This window comes from Zalophus californianus, chromosome 6, assembly GCF_009762305.2.
Source record: "Zalophus californianus isolate mZalCal1 chromosome 6, mZalCal1.pri.v2, whole genome shotgun sequence".
NCBI lineage: Eukaryota > Metazoa > Chordata > Mammalia > Carnivora > Otariidae > Zalophus > Zalophus californianus.
In genome coordinates, this window is record NC_045600.1 from 106,012,876 (window position 1) to 106,037,906 (window position 25,031).

The 25,031-nt window shown below is 50.2% G+C and overlaps 1 protein-coding gene across 13 annotated transcripts in view; it reads right to left on the minus strand.

The window, feature by feature from the left end:
• MEGF11 (multiple EGF like domains 11) overlaps nt 1–25,031 on the minus strand; it is a 350,367-nt gene that overhangs the window by 77,590 nt on the left and 247,746 nt on the right. For all 13 annotated transcript variants that reach the window (XM_027569507.2, XM_027569514.2, XM_027569510.2 and 10 more), the window contains 2 exons: nt 4,381–4,627; nt 2,974–3,094 (listed from right to left, as the gene is read on the minus strand). In XM_027569507.2, the coding sequence (XP_027425308.1) occupies nt 2,974–3,094; nt 4,381–4,627 (368 nt within the window). The remainder of the gene's footprint in view (nt 1–2,973; nt 3,095–4,380; nt 4,628–25,031) is intronic.

The following is a 25,031-nucleotide window of genomic DNA, read 5'->3' on the forward strand; positions in this document are numbered from 1 at the left end:
GCTGCTGTGGGTGCTGAGGAAATGGTCCAGGTACCGGCCAGGGCGTGGGTCTCTACAAATCATCCTTCCTAAACCTGAGCATCTGTAATTTTGCAGCCTCAGCTCCAAAGGCCAATCTCTGGCCCTCTGGGACACCTGGTCCTAGTTCGAGCACCTCAGCCCCATCTCTCCTCAGGCCTGTTGTTTCGTGTGTGTGTGTGTGTGTGTGTGTGTGTGTGTGTGTGTGTGTGTGTGTGTGTGTGTGTGTGTGTGTGTGTGTGTGTGTGAGAGAGAGAGAGAGAGAGAGAGAGAGAGAGAGAGAATACACTATATCCAGTATCCACCATCAGACTGGGGACTCCTAATGGGGCCCGATCACATCTCTTACCTCCCCTTCTGTCTGCAGTGCCCACTCTCATTCAACTACTCACACCTGCTTTCTCTCCTCTGAACAGTGAAAGAAAAAGAGTAATTTCCCAGGCCCTTTGCAAAGGCCCTCCTGGAATGAGCTAATGACAGCTAGGCAAGTGGAGTGTCCTACAGGCATACTTAGAGCCTGGTGGCCAGGAATCTCCGAGGAGGGGCCTGGAGGGCCAGAGATCCCACTTACATTGGGGCTCTTCTCTAGCTCTGCACCAGGCCTCAGTCTTCTGGGGAGCCGCACTGTGTGACCCAGCAACTATATTCTTTAGATCTCTGAGTGTGGCTGAAGCCACCTGGGCCCATCGAGAAAGTGAGGTCTTGGAGGATGATCAAGGCAGGACCCTTCTGCCCATCACCCTCTTCTGGGCCCCAGGCCCCCCTGGGAGGGGCCTCAGGGCTGAGCCACAGCTTCATTCCACTGTGACTCTGCATGAATGAGGGGTATTAATAATTCATACAAATCTGCAAGTTAAATGCTATGTCAAAAATAGAAACGCAATTGTCTACAATAAAATTAAAAACGTAAAGTCTCCAAATCCAAAGGCTTCTATTGCCAGAGCTTCCTGTCATCAGGAAGAACAAACCTCTCATGTGTTGGGGAGAAAAAGAAATTCCTCCATGTGTTGGCCTCCTCGCTTCCCCTCCTATGACCGCTGGCCTCCATCGGTCTCTCCAGAGAGGCCTTTACAGGGGCAGGGCCTGCCTGTGGCCCATTCTCCTCCTACCTCGCCCAGAGCCACCCTCACTGCCTGCTGCTAGGCCTCCAAGGACCCAGTCTGTGGGTGGTGGAATTCTGGAAGCTGGCTGGAGATGAGGGTCTTTCCAGAGAGTGGTTCGGGGTGGGAGAAATGGGCAGGTGTGGGAGAGGCAGCCGTAGTCCCCTTTGTCCTCAGACACCAAGGGCTGGGTTTTAGGAGTCCAGAGTCAGGACACCTAGATACTAGCCCACTTTCCTCTTAACCAGCAGCGTGGCCTTGGGCAGGTTACTCAGCCTCTCTGGGCCTCAGCTTCTTCATCTGAGAAAGGGACATCTTGATGGACCGGTGGTGTTCAAACTCTAAACTCTGGGAGACCCCGTTTTTATGTGAAATTTTACCTAGAACCTCCATATAGAAAGTAGATTCAAATGGAGAAGAGGGGGAGAGTGGGACCGAGAGCCCTAATTATCAGGCTTCTCACCCTCACCCCAAGAAACCCTAGGGTTTCTGTGAAACACAGAAGGAAATCCTATAGTCTCGATCAATTATTTCCGAATGCAGACAAGCAGACAGGGTTGGCTGCCTCAGAATCATCTGGGGAGCTTATTAAAGATAGAGATCCAGGCCCCAGAAGGTTCCTGGTAGGGCCTGGGAATGTGTACTTAAGGTCCCTGCCCCCAGGAGCTCTGTGCAGCCAGGTTTGGACACTGCTACACCAAATCATCCCCTGGTCCCTTCCTGCTCTAGAAAATCCTGGCACATGTGTGCCTCAGTGGGCCCTGCAAGGCGTCCCCCCTGCCTGCTCCCCATGACCTCTGCCTTCACAGCCTCCTGAAATATCCTGCCCTGCTCAGCAACCCTGTCCTCTCCAGCTTTGCAAAGTCTCAGGCCCCAAGGGAGGCAGCCAGCTGGGGCACCCAGCTTCCCCTGAAACAGGGGGTGTTCCTGGAGAGTTGGAGGCAGAACACAGCCCAGGGAAGTCAGCCTTAGTGACTTGCTGCTCCTGAGAAGCTTGGGTCTTTGGCGGGGGAAGGGAACGCGTTGGCTAAAAAGGAGGCTTGTGCATTGTCTGTGGGATCCAGGGATATAACACAAACAATTATAAAGGACTTCAGAGTTTGCAAGGCACTTTGGACATGCACTGCCTCATGTGAGCCTTTTGCCAAGCATGGCAGTTACCAAGGGTAGGGCTTGACTAGTGTTGTATCAGTTCTGCTTACAGAGGGGGAAACAGAGACCAGAGTAACTGAGTACTTTTCTCAGTGTCAACACTGGATGTAGCACCTGAATTTAGGCCTGTGAGGTTATAATTCCCATCCCCCTTTTCCAATGTAGTGGTTCCCAGACACAAGACCTGGACTGGGGGAGGCTGCATAGAATCACCTGGAGCACATGTTAAAATAGATTCTGGGCCCACAGAACCAGGATGTGTGCATGAGAGAGCAGGGAATGGAGGCTGGGTATCTGAAGTTCTAGAACCTCGGGGGATCCATACGCTGCCATCTTCCCTCCTCCTCCCGCCTGCTCCCCTGCCCTTACTCCACACCCTTTCTGCCACATCTGGCCCAGAGTCCATGGCAGCTCAGGTGAGTACCTATGCCCAAGGACAGAGCTGATCTAGATTTCCACTCCTTTGAGCATGAGGGACAACAGGCTCAGAGAGGTTAAGTAACTTGCCATCAGTTCACACAGCCCTTAGTATGCAGACGTGATTCAAAGTTGTGTCCACTGGCAGTGTCTAGTGATGCCCATGACCACAGACAGGAGGGAGGGTTTTCAGGGTGGGAGAGGAATTTAGCGCCCCCAAGGTGTGTGAGTGAGGGATGCTCATCCCTCTTACAGGGTCCCACCCAGGTCCTGTGGGCCCACCTACCGTCCAGCCTGGGGGGCAGGCACATTCTCCTGTGATGTGGTGGCAGGTGCCCCCATTCTGGCAGGGACAGCGCAGCTCACAGTGAGCCCCATGGCTCCCAGGGGGGCACAGCTCCTCACAGCTGCATGGGGAAGCAGAGGTGTTAGACATGGCAGCATTCGGTCAGACGGCAGGGCCCCAGGACTCCCTAGGAATTAGTGAGTTCACCATCAGCATGAACTGGGCTGCGGTTAGCTGAAATGCAGTCCTGCTTCCCGCCAGAAGGGGGAAACAGGGCTCGGATATAATGAACTGGAATGTTGAGTGCTTGGGCCAGTACCGGTGGGATGACTTGCGTGCTTAGAGTGTAAAGAAGAGCATTCTTCTGGGGAGGGAGGCTTCCGGAAGAGGAAGACATTTTATTTGGGTCCTGAGGGTGAAGTTAGTTTCACTGGGAGAAGGGAAGGGCATGCCAGGCAAAAGGAACAGCATGAGTAGAGGCACTGAAAAGCGGTTATCTATCCAGCTTTTAAGAATCCACCTAGATTCTTAAAGATTCAGGGAGAGGGAGTAACTGGGGCCTGCCCCACTTCCAGGCTCTGGAAGGTTCTCAGCTATCATAACAGTCTCTCGTGCACTGCTGAGGTATGAGGGAGGATTTGCACATGATCTTGGCCTTGAGCCTTAGGGCAATGGCCCCGGCCTCTAGCTGGAGCTGGCCCTGGAGCTGGCCAGACGTTGGGGCAGGAAACATCCTCAATCAAGGATGTGTTCCTGGCCAGTGTCCTTGGGTGCCCTCTCGGGATCTAGGGCTATTGGGAGGCCACTGAACCTTCAACCAGGTGGGGAGGAGAACTTCAGTCTTGCCTCTCAGGGAGTCTCAATTAAGCAGTCGTGGTGGCCCCTGTCAGTACAGACTCCAGAAAACTGGAGTGAGGGGCTGTTGGGGTCTGAGGGGAGAAGATGAGGGAGAGGAACAGGCACAGTAAATTCCCCGAATCTATGCATGATACCTGCCCAGGGCCCTCACCCACCTCTTTCTCCAATGGCCTCGAGAGGTCAGGACCCAGGTGAGGGGCGGCATTTGGGTTATGATCAGAGAATGCCAAGCTAAGGTCTGGGGCCCCGGACAGGAAGGTGGAGGAGTTTAATGAACTCCCCGGGCCATGCTTGGTCTCAGCTGGCACCAGTCACCCTGGGGCCTGGGTGGGAGGGACCTAAGACCTGCGTGGGAGACGCCTGGGTATTAAACCTCTGTTGGAGTTGGAGTCACAGCGCCGGATATCCGACAGCCAGAACTGCCTTGAACTTCCTTCTGCGGCGACCACCTGCCTCTCCAGTCAGGCGCCAGTGGCGGACTGCGCAGCTGCGGGAGGGAGCGGCCCCGCCCGGCCCCTCGGCCCCCGCCCCCTGGGGGGCAGTACTCACTAGACTCCGGTGTAGCCCGGGGCGCAGAGGCACTGGCCGGTGCGGGGATCGCAGCTGGCTCCGTGGCGGCACTGGCACGGCAGCTGGCAGCCCTTGCCGTGGGTGCCGGGCGCGCAGAGCTCCTCGCAGCGCCAGCCGCGGAAGCCGGCGGCACACACGCAGGCGCCCGTGATGGGGTTGCACAGGGCTCCATTCTGGCACTGGCACCGGTTGCTGCAGTGGGGGCCCCAGTGGTCGCTGTCACAGCCTGCAAGACAGGAGCCGGTCAGGGCTGAGGGAGGCCCCTGAGGGGCTCTCCTTGGGATGGTGGCCAGCACCGGTGCCCCAACGGCGGCCTTCCTATCTCTGCATTGCTCTCTCCTGGAGAGGAGGCAGCAAGGGCCGTTTGGGTGGAAGCTTTGGTGCCTCATAACCTCCACCGGCTCTTCACTAAGTGACTCCAAATATTATACAAGCTAAGAAGACTGTTTCTTCAAGGCATCTCCTGGTCAGAGCCATACCATTCCAACCAGTGCTTCCCTGAAGCCCCTCCCCTGGACTGAAATTCTGGAACCATAAACTGTTCACCTCCCTCTGGCTTTTCTAAATTCTTCTTGGTTGGCTGACTCTTTCTCTCAGCAAGGCTGTTTCTCTCCTGGCTTGCCAGCCCTCTTTTCTGTGACCCTACTCACCCCCTCCCTTTCTTGGTGCTTCCCCAGCCCAGCCCTGTCTTCCTAAAACTCATTAGTTTTCTCACCTCCTGTACCTCAGTTTCAGTGAACCTGTCTTCTACCTCCCTGCACCTCCCCTGGCTGACTCTATCTCCCTGTCACCCTTCCCATCTCTCTCTCTGCTGCTTCTCCCTTTCAGTAATGCCTACCCTCCCCGCCAACCCCGCCGCTCTACCCTCCCTCCCCGGTTGCTTCATCTTCAGTTCAATTTCTTTACTTTCCAAAGCCAACTTCAGAAGGACCAGGAAAAAGTAATGTTTCCCTGGGAGGGGACAGAGAGACTTCAGGATCTTTATATGTAATTAAATGTTTCAAAGAGCACTATCTGAGCCAGCTTTGCAGAAATTTCCACAGCTGTGAAAAGGGCCTGAACGGCAGAGCCCCAGGTAGGTCAGCCAGCCTGCATCCACCTCCCACTTTGACCCTCATCTGGTGCATACAGGACTACAGGACACACAATAAGAAGGTGTCCTCAAACCATAGCCTCATCCACTTGAATCCTAGAGTATGGTGGATGTGGAGTTCAAGCACGGACATGGACAAGCACAAATAATGTTCTAGGAGAAGTTCAATGGAAAGATTGCTCCCAGCTAAGGAGACCAGGCAAGACTTCCTAGAGAGAGGGATCTGAAGTGGGCTGTCTCACTTGTCTGCCTATCAGAGTGACCAACTGTCCCAGTTTCAGCACTAAAATCCCACATTCTGAGAGATCCCTCAGTCTTGAGCAAACTGGAATGGCTAGACATCCTACCTCCCGAAGACGAGGAGATGATCAGTTGACTTTTGTGCTCCAGTGATTCTAGGGTTTAGACACCCAGGGAGGAAGGAGGCAGTTGAGTGGGATTGGAGAAGGTGTCACTGGGCAGACTCGGTATGAACAAAGAGATGGGGGCACTCGAGTGTTGGGCAGGTACAAGAGCACAAGGTTCTAGTGAGGCCAGTGAGTACATGGGAACTTTGGCATGATGCAGGCATTGATGGAGGAATCACTCCAGCAGCCCCACAAACTCCCCTGTACATATCTGCCACATGCTGATCAAGGTCAAGTGGTCAATGTCATGGAGCCTGATTATCATCCCTTAGTAGATGGAGCCAGCCTAGGCCCAAATCCCAATTACCCTATCTTGCTTTATTCCTTCTTCATCTGTGCCCCAAATATTCACATTTACAAACTGAGCTGCCGGATTATGAGTAAGTCTCACCCTGCATTTTCTACCTGGTACTATAGTGAGTGAGGCAAAATCAAGTCCAGTAGCCAAAAGCAATCTTGAGAAATAAGAACGAGGCTGGAGGCATCATGCTTCCTGATTTCAAACTGTAGTACAAAGCTATAGTAATCAAAACAGTACGGTATTGGCATAAAACAGACACATGGATCAACAGAACAGAGAGCCTAGAAATAAACCCATGCATATACAGTCATTTAATTTATGACAAAGGAGTCAAGAATATACAGTGGGGAAAGGACATCATAAATGATGTCAGGAAAACTGGACAGCCACTTATAAAAGAATGAAACTTGACCACTATCTTACATCATACACAAACATTAACTCAAAATGGAGTTAAGACCAAAGTGTAAGACCCAAAACCATTAAATTCCTAGAAGAAAACATAGGTGATAAGCTCTTGACATAGGTCTTGTGCTGATTTTCTGGATTTGACACAAGCAAAGGCAACAAAAGCAAAAATAAACTACATCAAACTAAAAAGCTTCTGCACAGCAAGGAAAACCATCAACAAAATGAAAAGGCAGCCTACTGAATGGGAGAACACATCTACAATTCATGTAACTGACAAGAGGTTAATATTCAAAATATATAAAGAACTCAAACTCAATAGCAAAAAAACCCAAACAATCCAATTAAAAAATGGACAGAGGGTCTGAATAGACATTTTTACAAAGAAGACATACAAATGGCCAATAGGTACATGAAAAGGTGCTCAACATCACTAATCATCAGGGAAATGCAAATCAAAACCACAATGAGATATCACCTCACATCTGTTAGGATGGCTAGTATCAAAAGAAGAAATAACATATGTTGGCAAAGATGTGGAGGAAAGGGAACCCTCATTCATTGGCATGGGAATGTAAATTAGTACAGCCACTATGGAAAACAGTATGGAGGCTCCTCAAAAAATTACAAATAGAACTATCATATGATCCAGTAATTCCACCTCTGAGTATTTATCCAAAGGAAATAAAAACACTAACTCGAAAAGCTATCTGCACCCCCATGGTCACTGCAGCATTGTTTACAATAGCCAAGACACGGAAGCAACCTAACTGTCCACTGATGGATGGATGAATGGATGGATAAAGAAGATGTGGTACACACACACACACACACACACACACACACACACACACACACACACAATGGAATATTATTCAGCCACAAAAGGAAGGAAATCCTGTCATTTGTGACAACATGGATGGACCTTGAGGGCATTATGCTAAATGAACTAAGTCAGACAGAGAAAGACAAATACCATATGATTTCACTTATCTGGAATCTAAAAAACAAGAAACAGACAAGAACCAGACTCATAGATGCAAAGAACAGATTGGTGGTTACCCAAGGTGGGGCATAGGAAGTGGGTGAAATGGTGCAGGTGGTCAGAAGGTACAAAGTTCTAGTTGTAAAATAAAGAAGCCATGGGGATGTAATGTGCAGCATGGTGACTCTAGTTAATAATGCTGTATAATTAATAATACATAAAAGTTGCTAAGAGGAGATCTTAAAGTTTCTCATCACAAGAAAAAAATGTGTAATTATGTATGGTGATAGATATTAACTAGACTTCTGGTGATCATTTCACAATGTATATAAATGTGGAGTCAATGTTATATACCTGAAACTAATATATCAATTATATCTCAATTAAAAAATCAAGTCCAGTTATAGTTACAACCTCCACCCACAGTGGAAGAAGTTCATGGGACTGAGAGTAATGGAGTACCCAGCAGTCGGTGTCCCCCACCTCACCCACCCTCTGGGATATATATCAGCAAGTGGAAAGACTAGCTGAATTACCTCCTATACCATTTTCTACCTCTTTTTGTTGCCAAGCACACATAGTTGAATTCCTATAAATTTAATGTGTATATGATGTGACTCCATTGTAATGATAATGACAACCCCATTTTAAATGTTCACTTGTGACATTTAAAACCCTGTAAGTCAGGTTTTATTACTCTCCATTTTACAGATGGGAAATAAAGGGTCAGAGGGGTTAAGTGACGGTCCAAGGTTATAGACAAGGGTGGGCTCAGGTCTGGCTCCAGCAGTCCCCACTGCTGGTAAATGGGACACTTTCTGAATGATGATTCTGAGGACAGAAACTCTGAGGTGCCATTGGGCAGAAGGTGGCAGTTGCAAAGCGCGAGTGCAGAGATACCACGGAGGCTAGCCACTTCCTCTCTGTTCGTCACTGGGGACAACCCCAGGATCCAGAACAATGATTCCCTTCATTGTTAGGGCCATAGTTACTGCCCTCAGACCTTGACTCTGGAGGAAACTGTTAGAGTCCAAAGCCAGTTGGTCCTTGGTGCATCCCAGGGCATACAGTTATACTTTGCTTATCAGAGGTGACCTCTGATTCTCTGTGGCACAACCAAACCCCCAAACTGTAGGGTGTGCAGTCTCGTGGGGATGGAGATGCTAAAGCAGCATTGAAAGTATACCACAAACGTGATACAGTAGGGGTTGTTCTGAACAATATAGAAGGGCATGGGTGGGTCTGAGTCCAGACTGGGGGGTTAGGGAACATGTCCTCAAAGAAGAGACTGGAAGGAGGGGTGAGCATGGGGAATGATCTATTCTACATAAATTTCTAAGCAAAGGAACTGATATGTGTGAAAGCCTGGAGCTGGGAAAAAGCAAGACACGGGAGAAAATTTAAAAAGGAATATTACTCAGCCATCAGAAAGGATGAATAGCCACCATTTAGTTCCAACATGGATGGAACTGGAGGGGATTATGCTAAGTGAAACAAGTCAAGTGGAGAAAGACAATTATATGGTTTCACTTATTTGTGGAACATAAGGAATACCATGGAGGACATTAGGAGAAGGAAGGGAAGAATGAAGGGGGGGGAATCGGAGGGGGAGACGAACCATGAGAGACTGTGGACTCCGGGAAACAAACCGAGGTTTTTAGAGGGGCGGGGGTAGGGGGATGGGTTAGCCCGGTGATGGGTATTAAAGAGGGCACGTATTGAATGGAGCACTGGGTGTTATAGGCAAATAATGAATTCTGGAACACTACATCAAAAACAAATGAAGTACTGTATGGTGATTAACATAACATTAAAAAAAAAGATATGTGTGTCTGGAATATAGACTTTAAGGGAGGGCAAGGTATAGGTGGGGCAGCTTCCTGGGCAGGGTCCGAGGTCTAGGGCTTTGTGAGCTGTGTTCAGGGGTGTTGACTTCCCGCAAGGGCAGCCGGGAAGCTCTGGATGTACTCCAAGCAGGGGACAGACATGATTAGGTGTGGCTCTAGAAAGACCGTGCTGGTGAGAATAGATGTGTGAACAGGAGAGATGGAGCGACAGTGGGGTCTGGGGGTTATAGCAGCAAAGAGATGGTGGTGGCCTTGACTAAGGGAGTAGCACGGGATGGAGAGAAGGGCACAGATTCCAGCTGTATTTATGAGCTACAAGCAGCAAGGACTTGGTGACAATGGGGCACTGGGGGAAGGAAGAGGAGGGAGGAAGGATGTCAGCCCAGCTTAGGCTTGCGCTGCTGGGTGGATATTGGCGCCACTAAACCCTAACCTGAACTCTTTATGGGAAACTCAAGGAGAAGAGCAATGACGTTGGGGGAAAGAGAATGACATTAATCTTGGTCACTGAGTCTGAGGTGCCCAAGGGGCAACCAGGAAGGCATTCAAAGCCATTCACTTACCACTAACTGATGCACTAATGCTTAGGGGCTTTCACATGTACACATACATGTGTACATTTATGTCTGTGTGTCTGTATGTTTTATGGAGCTCCTAAAAATACATAGAAAGAGCTTCATATCACAGGTGGAAACCATGGAACCACACAGAAAACATTTCTGGACTAAAAAAAGCAAAGCATATGCTGTATTAAAAGAGCCGTTAATGTAGGGGCAAATAGCCCCACAAATCCAAGTTGACAGGAAGAGGTTACATTCAATTTAGAATATTCTGATTAAGGAAGCAGGGAAGTGTGTAATCCGTTCCATTTAAAGTTCCCCTCAGAGTGATTAAATGAAAAAAAAAATGTTAGGGTTCACAGGGATAAGCTTCAGTTATCTAGAAAATCCACTTAAAAACACCTCATTTCCCAGCAATGACAGAGAAATGAGGCAGAGCTGTGGCGAGTCAATTATCTTTCCTGGTGAAGGTGAATAAAAACTATGGTCATTAAAATTACAACAGGACTTTGAGCCTTCTTTTGCAGATACTCACAAACTGTTTCCAATTTGGCCTTGGAATGTCACCCCCTCACCTGCTTTTTGTCTGTCACAGATGTTTCTCATTATTTCTGGCTTTGGCTGATGTTTCAAGTGGATGTATCTTCTATGGACAGCTACTGTGGGGCCTGGCTTGTTCTGTTCCTTCAAGCTGGCCAACTCACCCCCCTTTCCCGGCTGACCTCTTTTAGATTTCGGGGTCCAGGGCTAATGTGTTCCCGGCTCATTTAATTCCTACAACCCATTTGCAAGGGATGCTATTATGATCTCTGTTTTGTAGATCGGGAAACAGAGGCCCAGAGAGGTGACATAACTTGTCCAGAGTCACACAGCTGGGGAAGTGACTGGGCATTTGAGCTCCTAACCACTGCTGTCCTGCTGAGTACGGTCTGGTGTTGATGGAAAGGGGACATGGGATACTGGCGGCCAGCCTGGGCTTAAACAACCACCTTGGATCATTCACAAAGGGATGAGAAAGCAGAGGCTCGTTTGTCGCAGGTACTTTTATGCAAGGATTGGTGTACGTGCGAATGGTGGTAGGTCATAGGTCCCAGGTTTTCCATGGCTGGTCCTGATTCTCCTAACTTTATTCTCTCAAGATGATTTATTTAGAACTTTTTCTATTGTGTAAAATATATATAACATACCTTGTGCCATTTTAATCACTTCTAAGCATATGATTCAGTGGCATTAATTGCATTCACGGTGTTATGCAACTGTCACCACTATTTCTCAGACTTTTCCATCCCCCCCTGCAAACAGAAACTGCACCCATTAAGTCACCAGCTCCCTGTTCCCTCCTCCCCCACCAGCCCCTTGTAGCCTCCTATCTCCTTTCTGTCTCTCTGACTTTGCCTAGTTTGGATATTTTGTATAAGTGGAACCATATATTAGTCTTTTTGTGACGGGCTTTTTTCAAGTAGCATAATATTTCCAGGTTCATCCGTGTTGGAGCCTGTGTCAGAAGCTCCTTCCTTTTTAAGGCTCAATGGTATTATTTTATTGTCTAAATATGCCTCATTTTCCTTATCCGTTTCTCTGTCGATGGACGCTTGGGTTGTTTCCACTTTTTGGCTGTTGTGAGTAATGCTGTCATAGACACTGGGGTACAGTATTTTTTGAAGATCATTTATTAAAGGCACAACGATGTTTTCATGCCTTCATTGACTCTGTTAGGAATAACTTGGCTGACCACTGCTTTTTGTCACCCCTGTTCTCTAAGCAGGGTTTAGGTACCTGTGTCCAGTCTCTTCCGTTAGCCTTGGAGATTCTGTGGGTTGCAGAGGGAGGAGTGGAGGGAGCTGGGGTGTGCCCTTGTTCGAAGCTGCCCTGTCCCCCACATGCACATAGTCTTCCCCAGTGTCCGGCCCAGAGCTGGGCCCAGGAAGAGCCGTCAGCCATCCGACAAGGGGGCCTGGCCAGCGCTTTTCCAGTGACCAAAGAGCCTTCTCTTGGCTGCTTGTGAGGATTCATTTCCTCAGGATTGTTCTTTTTTTTTTTTTTTTAAAGATTTTATTTATTAATGAGAGACAGAGAGAGAGAGAGAGAGAGGCAGAGGGAGAAGCAGGCTCCCAAGGAGCAGGGAGCCCGATGCGGGACTCGATCCCAGGATCCTGGGATCATGACCTGAGCCGAAGGCAGACGCTTAACCATCTGAGCCACCCAGACGCCCCTCAGGGTTGTTCCTGGACTGGCTGCACATTAGCATCACCCTGGGAGGTTTAAAAAAAAAACAATCATGCCTGGCCTTCACCCCTGGACATTCTGATTTAATTATTCCGGGGTGAAAGGGACCCAAGCATAGGTCCTTTTAAAAAAAGTGCAGCTGAAATTGCACTACTGGGTATTTACCAGAGAGATACAAACGTAGGGATCCGAAGGGGTACGTGCACCCCAATGTTTATAGCAGCAATATCCACAATAGCCAAACTGTGGAAAGAGCCAAGATGTCCATCGACAGATGAATGGATAAAGAAGATGTGGTATATATACACAATGGAATATTATGCAGCCGTCAAAAGGAATGAGATCTTGCCATTTGCAACGACGTGGATGGAACTGGAGGGTGTTATGCTGAGTGAAATAAGTCAATCAGAGAAAGACATGTATCATATGACCTCACTGATATGAGGAATTCTTAATCTCAGGAAACAAACTGAGGGTTGCTGGAGTGGTGGTGGGGTGGGAGGGATGGGGTGGCTGGGTGATAGACATTGGGGAGGGTATGTGCTATGGCGAGTGCTGTGAATTGCGCAAGACTGTCGAATCACAGATCTGTACCTCTGAAACAAATAATGCAAGATATGTTAAGAAAAAAAAAAGAAGAAGATAGCAGGAGGGGCAGAATGAAGGGGGGGAAATCAGAGGGGGAGACGAACCATGAGAGAGGATGGACTCTGAAAAACACACTGAGGGTTCTAGAGGGGAGGGGGGTGGGGGGATGGGTTAGCCTGGTGATGGGTATTAAAGAGGGCACGTTCTGCATGGAGCACTGGGTGTTATGCACAAACAATGGATCATGGAACACTACATCCAAAACAAATGATGTAATGTATGGTGATTAACATAACAATAAAAATTTTTTAAAAAGTGCAGCTGACAAGAACTACTGTCCTTCTGGTGACCTGCATTCTCACTGGTCTTCCCAGAGATAGGCAGGTGGATGCTGGGCCCAAGGTGGGATGGGAGAGATACATGGTTCTTTCCATTCCACAGATGGGAATCTTGAGACTCAGCATGGAGGAGAATTGGCCGCTGAAGTGAAGGTCAGGTGTTCAGAAATGAACCTGGGATCCACTGTCCCTGCGCTGCCCTGGCCTGTGCTAGAGCCTGGGCCAAGGTCTCCCCACCCCCCCCTTTAGCAATAGAGCACCTCCCCATGCCCCCCACCCCAAGAAGATGGAGGGGGAGCTGACACGTCATGGAATTACTCCTGGGTTTACAAAGCAGCGGGCCAAGAGGCAGAGATGGCCTGAAACCATTCCAGCTGATAAATAAAGTGACATCCCAGTGAGGGAGGTCATTTGTCAACTGACTTGCCCTAATAAAAGCACAGACAAATTTTCAGAGGCTGAGTGCCTCCGTTCTTTTCAGGTCCGAGCCGCAATTCTGAGGGTGAATTGAGCCTGAGTCACAGCCAGCGCTGTGCCATCTGGGGCAGCCCCCTCCCCTCTCTGGGCCTGTTTTCTCATCTGTAAAACGACCGATTTGGACCAGTGGTTTGTGCTTAGAGTAGGTCACCCTCCCCAAGACAGCATCTGGAAATGGGGGGAGGGAGGAATTAAGCTGTCACGAATGATCAGGGACTGTCCTGCATGATGAAGAGCTATGCTCCCCAAAGCCAGGGGTGTTCTCATTCAAGAAACCAGTAGATAAAATTCTGGGGTCTCTTCCAGCCTTGATATTATGTGATTCTATGCTCTGTTGCTAAATGTCCCCACTTGAGAAGCAGGCCAGAGGGGACAGGGGTGAGAGGTGTGTTTGTCCTCGTGTAGAGAAGAAAAATTCGAGGTGGTTACTCAGGCTCTGAGCTGAGCCATCGCTCAGCTCCCTACCTTTCCACCACTCAGATTGTTGGAATTAAATATTAATAGACCAAGGTGCCATAGATTAAAACCCAAATCTCCTGATGCAGTCCCTAAGCCAGAAGATGCTGACAGCACAGGATTATAATGATGTATCATTAGCTCTTAGTGATCTATTTATTACACTTGTTACTTACTCTGTTATTTAACCACATTATCTGTATCTCCTGTAAGCCTCTGAAGGGAGGCGGGATTCACAGTGGCTGCTGGGGATGCGGAGGGCACCTCCACGTCCTGCTGGTTTCCCAGGGCATGGAGCCGAGGGAGAAACACGCATGCGCAGGAAAACCCCCGCCCCCTGCACACTCCTGTGGGTCAGGGGCATCCTCACCTGGGTTATTCACTCTGGTTCCTCTTCTGGTCCGGTGCCTCCTCTTCGTCCCTTGCCTTGTTCAAAGAGGATTTGAGGCAAACCATGTAAGGTGGGATTATTACCCCATTTTCCAACTGAGAAAACCGAGGTTCAGAGACTTTAAATAACTAAACTGAGGCTTATCGATTTTGGCACTTATTTTGAGCCAGAAAATTCTTTGTTGTGCGGGCTGTCCTGTGTAGGATGGTTAGCAGCACCCCTGGCTCCCACCCCCTGGATGCCAACAGCAAACCCTCCTCCACAATTGTGGCAACTGAAAATGTCTCCAGATATTGACACATGTCCCCTTGGGGACAAAATCACCCCCGATGACAAAAGACAGAGTTAAGAGTCTGAGCCTGCCTTTCTTACTGCTAGGCTTTAGAGGTCTTCTCTAAACACGTTACAGGTCAGGAAACTCTGGACCAGAGAGGCTGAGTGTCTTGCCTGTAGCCACACAGCTAATGCAGTGAAGAGCTAGGTTGGAAACCAGCTGGCCATCTTGATCTAGGGCTCTTTGCATCCCACCGTATTGATTTTGGGGAGATGAGTTAGGTTCATTTATCGCTTGGCAAACAATTGTGGTGCGCCTACTCTGTTGTAGATGCTGAGAAGCCCAGAGCTAGTTTGATAAGCAGACGAGCAAATGGGAAACATGGACCCATCGGGACATGGAGTGACTAGCAAATGCTGGTCAGGCTGTGTGCTGCAGCTACAATCGGGGAGGGTGCCTCACTGTCAGTGCAGGGGTCAGGAGACCCAGGAGGGTCTTGAGGTAGCAGGGCAGGAGGAGGGAACGAAGCCAGCAGGTACATTAAAAAGCCCCAAGCAAAGGCCGTCACTTTGGCTCATCACCTTCCTCACCTCCATCACCATGGCCTCAACCACAGTTCCAGGCACCTAAGTCCACTTTAACCAGATGTCATCAAGCCATCAAAATACCAGGAGGGAGTGGAGAGATGCAGTAACAAGATGCAGGGCCCCGCGTCTTGCTGTGGAAAGAAGCATCTGGAGGCCTGTGCTGGGCCCTGGCTCCAAGATGTCGCCGAGTCTGCCCGCATTCCGCCATGAGGGCTCCACTCCTCAGGGTGTGCAGGGATCCCCTACTGAAATGCACATCACCCACGTTTGTGTGAGGGGTGTGTGTGTCAGTCACAACATGAGGCAATACAGGCCATTAATAGCCCAGTTATCTGTTAACATCTGAGTGGCAGTTAGTAGACCTGGGAGCCAGATTGGGAAGGGGGTGTGTTGTGTCTACTTTTGGAGAGAGGAGATGGGAAGGTATAAAAGTCAACTTTATCAACTTCGCAGGGACGGCTCCGGATATAGAACGCTACGATAGTACGTGTGATGAAAAAGAAAACTAGGCATTGGGTACTTTGTAGTACCTAGTTTGTTCAATTCGAGCCACAGCTCCTCAGGCTAGCTAGAATTATCCCCATTTTACAGAGGGAGGAAGCAAGGTCAGGTGTGGTTAGGTGACTAGCTCATGACCTCCCAGCCAGGGCAATCCCCGGCCTGTTTCTTGAATGGGGACATTTAACACAAATGCCTTGAACTACAGAGTATCAGGCGTGATGCGGCAGAGCTGGAACACGGGGTTCATGTACACCTGTGCTCTCCTCCTACAGAAGAGGATCTTGAGACCCAGAGAGGGCAGGGAGCCATCTAGGTCACCAGCAGGCAAGCGACAGGAGAGGGTGAGACTTGGGACTCATGTGAGGCCTCTAGGCCATGCTGAGCAGAGAGGCTGGTGCAGAATCCATGGGCTCCTGGCACCGCCAATCCCTTCCCTTCCAGAGCCCAAGTTGGAATGCATGCGGTGTCCCGCCTCTCAGCCCTAGGCTGTACTCCTCTCTGGGATAAATGTACCTTGGCCACCCCAGCGCTTCTGGCTCATACATTTCAGTGATGGGGTCAGCGAGGCCCGGGGTGAGAGGTAAGCTGGGGGCTGTCCCCAAGTGGATCCATGGGTGGACCAGAGCTGTGTCCTCAGCTCTGCTTAAAACCTACTCCCCCTCCCCCCCCCCCACCTCCACAGGCTTTTAATGAGGCTCAGCTCCTGGCTGCCTGGCTCCTTCTGATCTGCCTGTATCACTGCCTTTGAAGCTTCCCAGCCCCAAAGACCATTTATCTCCACAATTTGCCTAGAAAGCCTCATAAATCATGTCTGTGCACAAAGGAATTACCTCTTTGGAGGAGCTTTCAAAGGCAGCGGCAGAGGCACCACAGACCTGCTGGGGGGGGACCACCGCTTTGGCCCCACACCCTCCCCAGCGTGGCCCAGCCCTCACCTCACTTTCAAAGCTCCTGAGCAAACTCTGGGCTCGGGATGGGAGTAGGGCCGTGGGGGATCAAAGGGAATCTGGCGAAGCTCCAGAGTGTGGGATGGGAGCCCCAGTTGTGAGCTCTGAGGGAGGTGAACTCATAGTTGGGGCGGGAAAGGACACAGGAAGGTCACGGGGTCCAAGCTGGTTTCCCATGAGAAGTGAACTCATTCCACACCCTTGCCTACCATTTTTTCCACTATTTCGCGTCATCCCAACTTTCTCCAAACAATGAGGTCTGGTCTGGTGGAAACAGCCTCTCCCTGCCTGTCATGGCTCTGGGCAAGGTTCCACCCTTCCAGGCTTCAGCATCTCCCTTGACTGAATTAGTCCGGATGGGTGGGTGTCAAGCGGTGACCCATGGAGTCCAGAGGGGTCCTGTGTGTGGGGTAGGGGTCGGGGCCATGCCAGGGCCTTCAGAGCTGCTGTGGGCTTTGCTGGTTTTTCACATAAGGACAAAGTCTTAAGCAGCTCGAGGTTGGTGTGGGTGGGGGGGGAGGGGGGTAAAACCCCAATCCAAGATCCTTTTTGTCTTTCAAAGTCTGTGTTTAGTTCCCCTCATGGTCAGAAAGTTATCTGATCATGTGGACTCCAAGGGGCTGCTGTGTTGCCTAAGACACCAGGAACCTGGGAATGATGAAGGTAACCAAGGTGACACCCAGATTACTAACTGGCGGAGCAGGGCCCCCACCGATCAGAACGGCCCTGCGGCTGCACGGGAACCTGCTGTTCTAGCCAGCGCCGAGCAGCCAATGGGCAGCACTGTCTGAGCGCTCCACAATTATCTTATTTAATCCTCCCAACAGTCCTACAATCTCCATTTCCAGATGAGGAAACTGAGACAGAGAGGTAATGCCCTGCGTAAGCAGAGCATCCAGACGTTGCCATAGCCTCCATCCCCTTCTGGCCCCCAGCTCCAGCTGGGAGTTATGGACTAACCAGGTGATAGTTCAGGTCCCTCGGCTGAGTTTCTGTGCCATCTTAGGCAAACTGCATCCCCTCTTTGGACCTCTGTTTCCCCCACTGTAAAATAAAGAGAGTGGAACAAGCTGATCCCCAAGATGTCTTCCATTTCGGGCTCTCTGAACCCTCTGAGTCACGTGGAAGAACTAAAAGGGACAAAGACCCAGGCAGGTATGTGGAGAGCAGCAAACCCAAAGGAGGAAGCCCAGTGTTGAATCTTGGAGCACACGTGTGTGCTCTGAATCTCTGCTCATGGAAGCTCACCGAATTACAGGCATGAATAGAATTTTCACAAGGACAATGAATGCAGGTTTGCCTCACTTTATGCAACCATTCTTCCAATCTTTGTGCAATTGCTATCTGGAATAACCCTGTTTATCCGTACACTTTTGACCTTCTAAATGACCTCTATGCTGATAGGTATTCAAAGCAAAGACTGGCAATCCCATTGCTCAGATGGAGAGACTGAAGCCCAGAGCAGTGAAGCGGCTTGCCCAAGGCTACTGGTCTAGTTAGCAGGAGAGCTGAGACTCCGGGTCTTCAGGCTCTGATCCCAGCCCACCGCGCTCCCTGGTACCGCTTCCCCAGTGGGGTCATTTAACACAGAGCTTACCTATCAGCAGCAAATCGTAGCTCTTTGATGTTTGGAGTCTGTTGGTATTGATGTCATTTGTGTCATGGTCCATTTGTCCCTGTTACAGGGAGGGACTTTGAGGGTAGCTCCCAGCTGGGCCTGCCAGTCAGAGGACACTCTATCTATCACTGCTGGGCGAGGACCTCTGGTCTCCCTGGAGAGAGGAGGCCTGAGGGCGAGTGACAAATGGCCTTCCCGTCTATTGAGAGTTATTATCAAGGACAGGGACTGGCTGCTCCTAGGATCTGTGAAGGAGGAAGCCAAGGAGAGACATGTGGCTGCAGTAGGAGCTGTGCGAACTGTCCATTTGTTCCTTCACTCTGTAAAACTTTATCCAACGCCTACTGTGTGCCAGACACTGGGGATCAAGTGGGGAATTAAACACCCATAGAACCTTCCCAGAGCTAATAGTCCAGCAGCAGAGAGAGACAATAAGCAAATAAAAGCCTCTGCTTTGGCCTCTGCTCAAATGGTGCCTCCTCATCACTAAGTTCTGTCCCCAATCCCCCTGGCTTTTTTTTCCCCCCTAGAACTTATTCAATCTGATATTATATTATCACTGCATCATATATTTATTTTCATCTTTTTAATTATCTGGGACTCCCTTTAGAATATCGGCTCCTTTAGGGCAGGGCTTTATTTTATTGACTGTTGTATCGCCAGTTCCTAGAACAACATCTGGTGTCTAGTAGATGCTCAATAAATATTTGCCAAACAAGCGAATGGATTACCAAGTTAGTATGTAACTAGAAGTTGCAGTAAGGTATGAAGGGTCCAAATAAGAGCTTGATAGTAAACAAAGACAGGGGCTTCCTTTCAGTTGGGAGAGCCTTTCTGAGGAGGTGTCATTTAGGCGGAGAGCTGAAGGAAGGATGGGAAGGAGGCAGTTGTGGGAAGAGTGGGAGGTCAAAGCCTTCCAGGTAAAAGTAAGAGCATGGACAAATGTCCTGAGGTGGGGCGAGGCTGAGCAGAGTCAAGGCACGGATAGGGGGCAGCATAGCTGGGACACGGTGAGAGCAATCAGAGAGGGAAAGGGCTCAGCGGGAGTCAACAGGGTCAGACCACACGTGGCATGGCAGGGAGCCAGGATTTTAAGAGTGATGGGAAGCTCCTGAAGGGTTCTATCATGACTCAATGACAGTCATAAGGCAGGACTCCCCTGTGAGCAGGAATCGCAACCCTGAACCAGGAGGGACGTGGTCCCTCATCATCATCCTGGGCAAGCCAGGACTTTCCTGGCTTAGAAAGGAAGGGGGGAGGGGGAGCGAAAGAAGGGGGAAGAGTATGGGGTGGGGGAGAGATTTGCTCACAGCAACTACCTGCTGCCAATGAGGTCTCCCCACCCCCGTGCCAGGCAGGAGACAGCTGGGGAGGGGGATGAATGGGGAGGAGAATCAGTCAGGGCAGCTAAGTACACTTCGGCATCCAGGTGACTCAGAAAATGTGCTGACAGTTGTACACAAGCTGAGATCTCATAAATTACACCCCCCCCCCCCCCCAGAGAGGCAGAGGCCTTGCTAAATATAGCTCCCCTTACTGTTATGTATGTCTCTGGGTGCCAAGCAGGGACTCCTGAAGCCTGTCTCACCCATCACTAACTGTGGGTGCCGTGTTCGCCAGAAGCTGGCGAGGTGAGAGGGCTGGACACAGGGTGGGCGGGCCCCCTGTGCAGCTGAGAACCGTGGGGAGGAGCCCAGGGCTGCAGGGAAGGATAGGGCCACTCCGGCCGCTGATGTCCCTGTCAGTTGGCCGCTCGGGAACACGGGCAGCACATGAGCAAACGGTACGGGGTTAATGATCCTTAGGATTTCTGATGACCACAGGCATGGCCCATAGCAGGCAGCAGCAGCAAGCTTCATTAAGCAGGACATCCACATTCTATGCTTCTGGAACATCCCTTGAGCTCCTCGGGGCCTGGGACTTCAGAGGGAAGCTAATGAGCTTAACTTAAAAAAGTGCTGCAGGCCCTTAGCACCCCTCATTCTGTCTTGGGGGGCCCGCAGCCTCCTCCAGAGCACCTATGCTGGTCCTCCGCCTGGGAGTCACTCCCTGAGGCCCCGCACACAGGGGAGGGGCTTCTCTACCTCCCCAAGCCCCCTTATCCATTAAGGCTCAGATTAAATGCTCCTCCCTAGACAAGGCTTCGGGAAACTTCCAGCTCCACACCACATTCTAAATCCATTGTGCCTACTGTTTGTTTGCCTAGCATTGAGATGGATGCTTACCCATCAGGTCCCCGAGCTTTGGAATCACACAGAACTGGGTTCGAATCCCATTGCTGCCTCTTATCACCTGTGTGGCATCTGACAAGCTACATTATCCCTTGAGCCTTAGCTTCCTCATCTCCCCTAGAAAATGAGGCTCATGCACGCCTTAGAGGGCTGTGGTCGGGATATAAAGTACTTTTGCACCATTCAGTGACTCACAATAGGAGGTGCTCAGTACTATTGGACAAACCCTTCGAGAAAATGTGGAGATAAATTCTTAAAGTCAGCGATGGAGGCATCGTATTATTTTTTTTAAGATTTATTTATTTATTTGAGAGAGAGAGAGCATGAACAGGGAGGGGGGAGAGGGAGAGAAAGCATCTCAAGCAGACTCCCCACCAAGCGTAAAGCCCGACGTGGGGCTCAACCTCGCAACGCATGAGATCACAACCTGAGCCGAAATCAAGGGTTGGATGCTTAACCAACTGAGCTACACAGACGCCCCGAAGCATCACGTTATATGCAGGGGTAAATTCATTAGGTAGCTGAATTATTAGTTGCATTAATAATGGGTCATCCTTGTCATCGCCTGGCTGAAAATTCCTTTGGGGAGGGACTTGGTCTGGGTTTCCCCAGAGGCAAACCCGGAGGTGATTCCTTGGGGAAGGGAAGGGAGATGAAGCCCCACCTGCACCTCTGGGAGACAATGGAGAACAGGGCTTAGGATACCCCCGTCAAGGGGCAAGGGAGACAGGGTGTTTATCCATTGACCTCTTGGTCATGCCCTTCATTGAGGGCCGCAGGGGTGGGCATTCGCTCTCTGGCACCTCTCGCTCGCTGTGTATTGCGCCTCTAGCAGTGTCACGGGAGTTTGTCACAGATAGCCTTTGGTGCGTAGAAGTGCACACTGAGTCATCTGGGGAATCAGGAGCATCCGCTGCAGGGAGCCAGTCTGTTTTGTTGCCCACGATGGACACCGTACCTGACGTGCTGTCTGGTGCACATTAGGCACTCAGTCTTAATGTTTATTGATTCAATAACTAACTCATCAACAAATCTACCTAAGACATGGTTAGAAGAGCTGGGGACGAAAAGATGGCCGGGCTCCTGCCCTGGGGTCCTCAGGACCTGGGATGGGGATGGGGGTGGAAAAAGGACACATGAAAAAGACAAAGGAGGAGTCTCACTCAAAGTCAGGGAGATAAGGCCCGGGGAGAGTGAAGGCACACTGCCAACGAGGCGCAGAAGAGGAGTGGCCTCTGGGGATGGGAGGGCTTTAAGGAGAATGTGGGACTTGCTTTGCCTGGAGGAAGAGTGGACTTAGGCATAAGGGAAAGGAGTAAGGAGACTTGAGAGAACAGCACAGGCAAAGACCTGGAGGCAGGAAAGTGGGGAGTGAGTGGAGGTGTGTAGGGAGACCACAGGGTGGGAGAGCTGGTTGGAGCATCTCCGGTTTCTCTAACCTTGTCAGGGTTAGAGTTGGGGCTTGGGGACAGAAATTTGGCTTCAGAGAGCTCATAAGAGAAGGGACCTCAGGGCCTGTCTAGGAAGAATTGGGATTGGGAGCAGCCTCCAGGCAGTGTGTGCCACCGACTATGTGTAGGAGAAGCTTCTCCAGGACTTCTGGGAGGGCTGGGGTCCCCACATCCACCCATGTGCCCCCCACATCCCCAGACGTCTCAGTGCACACTTCTACACACCAAAGGCTGTCTGTGACAAACTCCTGTGACACTGCTAGAGGAACAATACACAGCAAGCAGGAGGTGCCAGAGGGAGAATGCCCACCCCAGCAGCCTCAAGTTTTTCTATGTCTGTTCCATGCAGTGCACAGCCCGAACATCTGTACCTAGCATCCTCGCCTGGCTGGTATAAGCAGGGAGAGAAGGATAAGAAGGGCCTCGAAACTGAGGAGGAAGGGACACCTCCCCAGGCTGGACTGATTGGGACTCTGCCCCCAGTGATCCAAAGCCCATAGACGATGCTGTCACTACCAAGAATCAAATTCCCTGGAAGCTGAAGGGTAACAAAGGTGGCCCTCATTCTCTAGCTCCGGGGCCCTCTAGGGACACCAGGAGGCTCCCTGATGTCCCTCCACTTCTCTCTGTTTTGATTTCCGTCTTTGCTGCCTCTTTCCATACTCTCACCCCCTTTGCCTCTGCCCTCCCATCTTTCTCTCTCATCTCCCTCCCTGTGACGGCTAGGACCCAAAGGGTGGGGGTAGGAGGACTAGGTGAGGCTGCCTGAGCCCAGGACGTGCCAGGAGACAAGGTAGGAGAAGCAGGAGCGGGAGACTCCGACTCCGTGGGAGGGCAGTCGGGCAGCCCTCTGAACTGGATGTTTGAACTAAAGGGGGTCCCAACAGGCCTCCCCAGTGTGTGGGGGTTTTCTTCTCTTTTCCTTTTAAAACATTTCACTTTCGAAGGAAGCCGGGCCCAAGTGAAGGGATGGGATAAACTCAGGCACGCAGTCAAAATGTCTTTGAACCTGGGCTGAGAGCTCTATGGTCCTCTCCTGTCCCTGGTCAGGCGCTGGCAGGGGGCTGGGGAACCCTGACGCCTAATTGGCAGCTACTTGAATACTGGGAGGGGGGAGTGGATTGGGGGCCGAAAGCAAGTTGCTGGGGACTGGGGGAGCGCAGCTCTTTTCAACTCAAAGTAAAAGCAGGTCTATTACAGGTTTTCTTGCCTGCATCTAGGCTGTAGGGAGACAGGCTTCTGTTGCTTAATGAGCTCATGGCTCAAGCTGTCTCCAGCTGGGGAGCTTGCAGAGGATTTCAAGGCAAAGCTAACACTGTAGTTAGTTCTAGCTGGCTAGCTGTCATCACTCAGGCTCTGGAGAGAGAACTATTTTATTAAAATGAGCAAACAGGAGGCCAGCTCCTTAGCCGAGCTCTCCAGGTTGGTGGTAGGTGCAGGGCCCAATCACTCACAAAGCCTAGGAGGGCCCCAAACAAGCATTTCTCTTATGATTTGATGTGGACCGAGGAGAACTTGGAAGACTCTACCATTGGGACCTGGCCTGGATCTGAGTTGGGGGCTGGGCATTAAGGCCAGGCATAGGAATTTAGAGCTATGTGGAGGCTAACAGACCTGGGTTCAAGTTATGGTTCTGCAGGGTGACCTTGGGCGAGTTACTAAAATGTTCTGTGTCTCAGTTTTCCTCATCTGTAAAATGAAAATAATAATGGCACCCACCAAGTAGAGTAGTTGTAGCAATTCAATGCAATCACACAGGACTTAGCACAGTGCCAAGCACACGATAAATGAATAAATTGTAGCCCTTATTGATGTGGGAAACAAAGGCAGAAGAACAATTATTAAATTTCCTTACTATCTACAGCCCATTGACAAGTCCTTGAAACAGGCAGAGTGACATTCCTCTAGGGACACAGCTGCCTCCATGTTAATACTTTGCTAAGGGCAAAAGGCAATCTTAGCCCGACCCCCAGGATCCTGTAAGTCTACTTTAACCTACAAAAATTGCTTTGAAAACTTCCTTTATCTTTACCCCCAAGATACATGTTGGCAAACGTCCCCCAAGCATTTGACCCACCAATATACATCTGAAGGGTCTCATGACTGAGTTTCTAATAAACAGTAATAAATGACCTTTCCTAACAATAGTTAGCCCCCTCAGGATCCTGCAACCCGTGTTTCCAAAATACCTGGGAGGCTTACACTAACCCTAACCCCCTCCCAACTTGAAAGCACATAATGGGCCACGCCTCATGACCCCAGTCCAGCAGCTCCTGCCCACGGGTCCTGTCCCCGGGCTTTAACAAAACCGCCTTTTTGCACCAAAGACATCTCAAGACTTCTTTCTTGGCCACCGGCTTCGGACCCTAATGTCTTTTCCTACATCAGGTATGATTATGAAGGATCAGGGCTAACTGGACCATTTACAGGCCTCAGAGTTAAGAATCCCATAGATGATTCTCAGAGAGTGAGGAGGAAGATGTAATTATAAATTATTAGAATGGCAGACACCTGAGCAAGGAGCTAGTCCAGTGCTCTCCTCTTGCAGGTGCAGAATCAGAGGCCCAGAAAAGGAAAGTGATTTGGTCAAGGTCACATGGTGAACTAGGAACAATGCTGGGGCCACAACAGGTCTCCAAAGGCCCAGGGCTGCTGCTTCCAGAGCCCGGGAGCTGAACCGCAGATGTGAGTCAGCAATGAATAGTGCAAAACATTCCCCTTTGCCTTTTCCCTGCCATTTAAGAGCAGGTTTATGGTGGTTTCCCTTATTTGCCATGTTCTTCTCATGTCTCATGCAGACAAATTTTCTATCCCTGGGAGTGGCTGAATGGAGGGTGGGGAGGTAGATCTGGCCCAGGATTAGCCATCAGAGCCCAAGAGTTGCTTGTTATCTGCCAAATAACCCAACAGCACCAGGAGAAAGAAAACTTCAGGTGGCCACAGA